At 39.5% G+C, this 5516-nt stretch overlaps 1 protein-coding gene across 1 annotated transcript; it reads left to right on the plus strand.

Moving 5' to 3' along the window:
• The first annotated feature begins 411 nt into the window (after nt 1-411).
• Nucleotides 412-4255, plus strand: LOC133647883 (thyroxine 5-deiodinase-like). The gene has a single exon (XM_062043615.1). The coding sequence runs from the start codon at nt 656-658 to the stop codon at nt 1451-1453; it is 798 nt and encodes a 265-aa protein (XP_061899599.1). The 5' UTR covers nt 412-655; the 3' UTR covers nt 1454-4255.
• Nucleotides 4256-5516: the final 1261 nt, after the last annotated feature.

Below are 5516 nucleotides of genomic sequence, written 5' to 3' on the forward strand. Positions count from 1 at the left end.
AACATGTGGAGTAAACCCATGGAAGGGATGGGTAAAGACGTCAAAGTGTGTATTAATTTTTTTTAAAAAGTACTCGCAGAGAGTGTTTTCTCATATAAAAGCTGAGAACTAAGCTGATATGATTCATCCTGAATTCCTTCTTTGTCATTATTAATGGGTTTCCTTTTTAGAAAGTAAGTTATTGAACACTAATCAGTAACGCCTGAGACATTAAAATGGTGAAAAATTAAATAAGCTCGGCTTCTCGTATTTGGACATGTGTACATTTGCAAGTGTTGTCACGTGACCTCCGTTAAGCCGTGAAGATGATTGGTTGCAAATGGGTGACGTACGTGACGCTGTCACAGTCAACTGGTCTCAAACGGTTAAAGTGTGCGTGAGTCCAGCGCCGTCTGGCGGCCATCGAGGTCACTACAGCTAATCAAACTTTCTCTTCCCTCGGACGCGACAAACTCGATGAGTTCTAAAAAAAGAGCATGAGACTAAGTTATGAGTGAGAATATGTTCGTCATCAGGAGGTGATCCCGCCATGTGAGTGGGCGGAGCCTGCGGTATTCAAACAGTGGCGGCCCTATAAAAGCGTGCTCAGCGCACGCCGTGGGAGTTTCACCTCCAATACGTAACGATTAAAGCCCGGCTCCGCGGAGGACGCACGATGCACGACTCCGGCGGGGTCCAGCTGGCCCAGGCCCTCAAGCACTCCATCCTGTGCCTGCTGCTGTTGCCGCGCTTCCTGGCCGCCGCCGTCACGCTGTGGCTGCTGGACTTCCTGTGCATCCGCCGCAAGGTGCTCCACCAGATGGGTGCGAGGCCGCACAGCGCCGACGACCCGCCGCTGTGCGTGTCGGACTCCAACCGGATGTTCACGCTGGAGTCGCTGCGGGCGGTCTGGTACGGCCAGAAGCTGGACCTGCTCAAGTCGGCGAGCCTGGGACGCGCGGCGCCCAACACGGAGGTGTTTCTGGTCCAGGGGCGCCGGCGGGTGCGCATCCTGGACTGCATGCGCGGAACGAGGCCGCTCATCCTCAACTTTGGCAGCTGCTCCTGACCGCCGTTCATGACGCGCCTGGCCGCGTTCCAGCGCGTCGTCAGCCAGTACGCGGACATTGCGGACTTCGTGGTGGTCTACATCGAGGAGGCGCACCCGTCGGACGGCTGGGTGAGCTCCGACTCGCCCTACCAGATCCTCAAGCACCGCTGCCTGGAGGACCGGCTGAGCGCGGCGCGGCTCATGCTGGCGCAGGTGCCCGGCAGCAGCGTGGTGGTGGACGGCATGGACAACGCGTCCAACGCCGCCTACGGAGCTTACTTTGAGAGACTCTACATCGTCAGGGACCGGAGGGTGGTCTATCAGGGGGCCCGGGGACCGGAGGGCTACCGGATCTCCGAGCTCAGGAAATGGCTGGAACAGTACCGGAAAGACCTGATCGTGTCTCCGGTGCTGCAAGCGTAGCCCGGGGGAACATTTGCATCTTCTTCTCTTTTTAAAATGCAGGTTCTGGCCTTGCATGGTTCTGCTCAGTTCTAATCGGGTGGTTCTTGTGCGTAAAAGCTGCCAAATAAAGACAGTTTTATTTTTATTTGGGGGGTAGGGGGCACCCCTGGGTGTTTGCGTGAAGTGCGGTTCTTAAACGGCGCAGCCACAGAACCGACACTGATGTTTGTGACACCCGGTGGGTGTCCAAATGACCTGTTGGATTGATGGGGCCCCATGGTGTGACGTCACGCTACGTAATTGAACAAAACTATTTTGTAAAAAAAAAAACAAATAAATAACACTGAATCACTTTTGACTAAAGACATTCTGTAATGTGTGTTCCCACTTGAAGTAAGGACACATCATTAGGTACACATCAAGTCATATCCAATACAAATATTGGGTAACACTTTAGTATAGAGAACATATTCAAATTAAGTACTTATTAATGCCTTATTCTGCATGGCCTTATTACACAACCAGTGAGCCATTAACTAAGAGTGTTCCCTCAATAACCTCAGAATTATTGCTTATTAGTAACCCGAACCCTTATATGTCCAAATAACTCTAAATTTAGTCTCTGTTACTCATAAAGTGTTACCAAATATTGTTATACTTGTGCCCTCATTAAGTGCCAATCAATCAAAACACATTAGGTGTACTTAATGAAATGTCCAGTCAGCGTGCTGTTAAAATGCATGAAAAAAGCTCCTCTTGATTTGTCGTAAACATGACATGGTCACACAGATTGTCAACAAAGTGGGCTTGAGAGTAGAGGTTTGAGTTCCGTGGTGAAGTACGGGGAGCTAAAGTGGATTTAATCCTTTTAATGCCAGCACTAACCAGCATGATGCAACTGTCCTGGCAGAGTCTCAAAGGAACTGAACTTCCTTAACTGAAAATAAGTTACTTAAAACCTGACAGTTTATCTCACGACGATGTATCTCCTCATGTCAGAATGCCAGAATCAAACATAATGACAAATGATGATATTAGAAGGCATAATAATTTGCAATTTAAAAAGTATCTTTCAACGACAAAAGCCAAACCGAGGCTTGCAATGTGCTCCAGTAAATATTAGAAATTAAACATTTTACTATTCAAACTTTTTCGACCCTCAATTAAGATGACAAATACATATATTTACATTAATTGTAAAAAAAAAAAAAAAAAAAGATGTATTTACTTTAGATTAAAGCAACGGTAGCACATGAACAGTCTGGTATTATAATGTATTATATAACTTTGTTTTATTTAAAAAGCTGATAATGACAGTAAAATACAATTGCAGGTTTATAATACATCGTTATTATAAAATTAAAATAAAACAATGTTTGACACAAGCAAAAATGTATTATATGTTATTTAAGTACTTTTCCCATGTTAAATTTGGATTATTGCATAGTGAGAGATCGACTGAATTGTTTTAATTTAAATGTACAATGTATATACAGTACATATATAAATATATATTTATTTTTTATTATTATTTTTTTTTAATCCTTCAATGTTTTGAATATGTTAAAAAATGGGCCATTTTAAGTTGTAGTGTAATAGGGGTGTCCCGATACAACATTTTCACTTCTGATACGATACGGATATTGGAGCCCTGAGTATTGGCTGGTACCGATATCAATCACATTTGATATCAGCATGAATCATGCGTATTTGTAGTGTTGAATGTTAGAAAAGGTTTGATCAAGAGAAATTAGTTAAACACAGAATAATGGTATTAATGAAAAACAATAACCTATTTATCATAACCTTATAGAATGAACCTATGCTTTCCTTAAACTGAAGTGGAGTGGTAATTGTTTTGTTTGTTTAGCGACACCTTGTAGTCCCGATAGTTCTTGAAGTTTAGCTCATGACGTAGTAAATTGAATAATGCGGACACGTTTGTTACTGCATACTTCCCAATACGCTTCTGCCTTGGAAGCTTTGCATGTGTAAGTAATATGCATCTATAATTAATTGATACTTGTTTATCTTGACAAATGTGCTGTTTTAGATTGCAATATTGTTTACTTAACGACACCTATTACGTATATGTCTAGCTTGTGTGCTATTGTGTGCTTAGCTGTTGTGTTGCTGCTAGGTCCTAGTAGACTATAGCCTACCATGTTTACCTTTTGTAAATGACTTGACTAAAATACAAGAAAAGACCAACCATGTGTGCTTATTGGAGGACATTTAGATGTTAACTGACTGTCCAGCTTTGCACAAGTAAACACTGTTTGTGTTGGACATTATATCACACATTTTACATGCAAGTTGATATTTTATTTTATATCGGCATACCCCATCAGTGAAAATTTAGAGAAAATTGTGTATCAGGATGTTGGAATGAAAGCATAACGTGGTTTAGGAGTGCAATATTTATACGTTTTCAAGTCTTAAGAGCTAGAGGACAATTTGTTGTTTTTAACCAAGTGGGATTAGCGAGCATACAAAGCACTAATTCATGAGATCTAGTCACATCCTCTACATTCTATTCTGTGACACGTTAATGTATGCATGGATGTACGGAACACTGAGAAATACCAAGCTCTTTGATGATTCATCTCAGTCGCATGCGGCTCAGAAAACAACGGCCTCCCTCGCCCCCATCCTGGAAACTCCTCCTCTGTTATTTGGTAAGGAGACCAGAAAAAAAAACATTGAAAAACAAAAAGACAATTTATGGTCATCAATAAGTGCAGACACAAACATGCTGATAAAGAGCATCAATTGATTGGTGAAGTCTGACTGACCTGAAATAACTGATAACCCAGAAAGAAATATTTACACAGTTATGTATTTAAAGCAGCAGTCAGAAACTGCCAACTGATGGTTTAATTCATGGAAGTTATTGTTATAAAATAAAAAGACAGTTGATGATGAGAACTTTGAGTGACATATTGTGGTAACCCTGTGCTAATTTAATCATCTATATCAGGGGTCCCCAAACTTTTTGACTCCGGGGCCGCATTGGGGTAAAACAATTTGGTTGGGGGCCGCACTATATATATATATATATATATATATATATATATATATATATATATATATATATATATATATATATATATATATATATATATATATATATATATTATATGTAAATGTGTGTGTGTGTGTGTATATATGTATATGTATATGTAAATGTGTATATATGTATATGTCTATGTATATGTATATGTCCATGTATATATATATATATGTATATGTCTATGTCCATGTATATATATATGTATATGTGTATATATGTATATATATATATATACATGTATATGTATATATACAGTATGTGTATATATATATATATGTAAATGTTTATATATGTGTATATATGTATATGTGTCTATATGTGTGTATATATACTATATATATATATATATATATATATATATATATATATATATATATATATATATATATATATATATATATATATATATATATATATATGTGTGTGTGTGTGTATTCATACATATATATTCCTTACGCACCAATTGACTTAAAGAGCGCACTTGCTGCATGTCACGTTATCGATGGTAAAATGCATTTTTAGACAATATGATTTGCCTGAGTGGCTAGGAGACGGTAGAAAATGGACTAGTAAGGACAAATTTTAAAAAAAATAATAATACAAAAAAATAAATAAATAACAAAATATTTTCTTTTTTTTTTTTTAACTTGGGACTTCCCGCGGCCCGGATTTTGGACGCTGGGGGGCCGTTTCCGGCCCGCGGGCCGTAGTTTGGGGACCCCTAATCTACATGGAGAAACGACATCACGTTTTTGTAGCCCCCAAGTGGCCAATATTTACCTATATATGATATTTCAAATCAAAATGGCAAATTTGATACATTTTCAAACATTAGCCCTAGGGACCTTCTCGTGTAGCAAACAAGTTGACTCAATCTTGAGTGGTTCAAACATACTGGCAGCAAGAGATTATTTTATTGATGAACCAGGAGGCAGCTCTGAGGATGTTTTTGGGCACTGAGTTTTCATTTCATAACTTAAATGGAAATACAATTACCAGACCACATTT

This window comes from Entelurus aequoreus, linkage group LG04 (genome assembly GCF_033978785.1).
Source record: "Entelurus aequoreus isolate RoL-2023_Sb linkage group LG04, RoL_Eaeq_v1.1, whole genome shotgun sequence".
Taxonomy (NCBI): Eukaryota; Metazoa; Chordata; class Actinopteri; order Syngnathiformes; family Syngnathidae; genus Entelurus; species Entelurus aequoreus.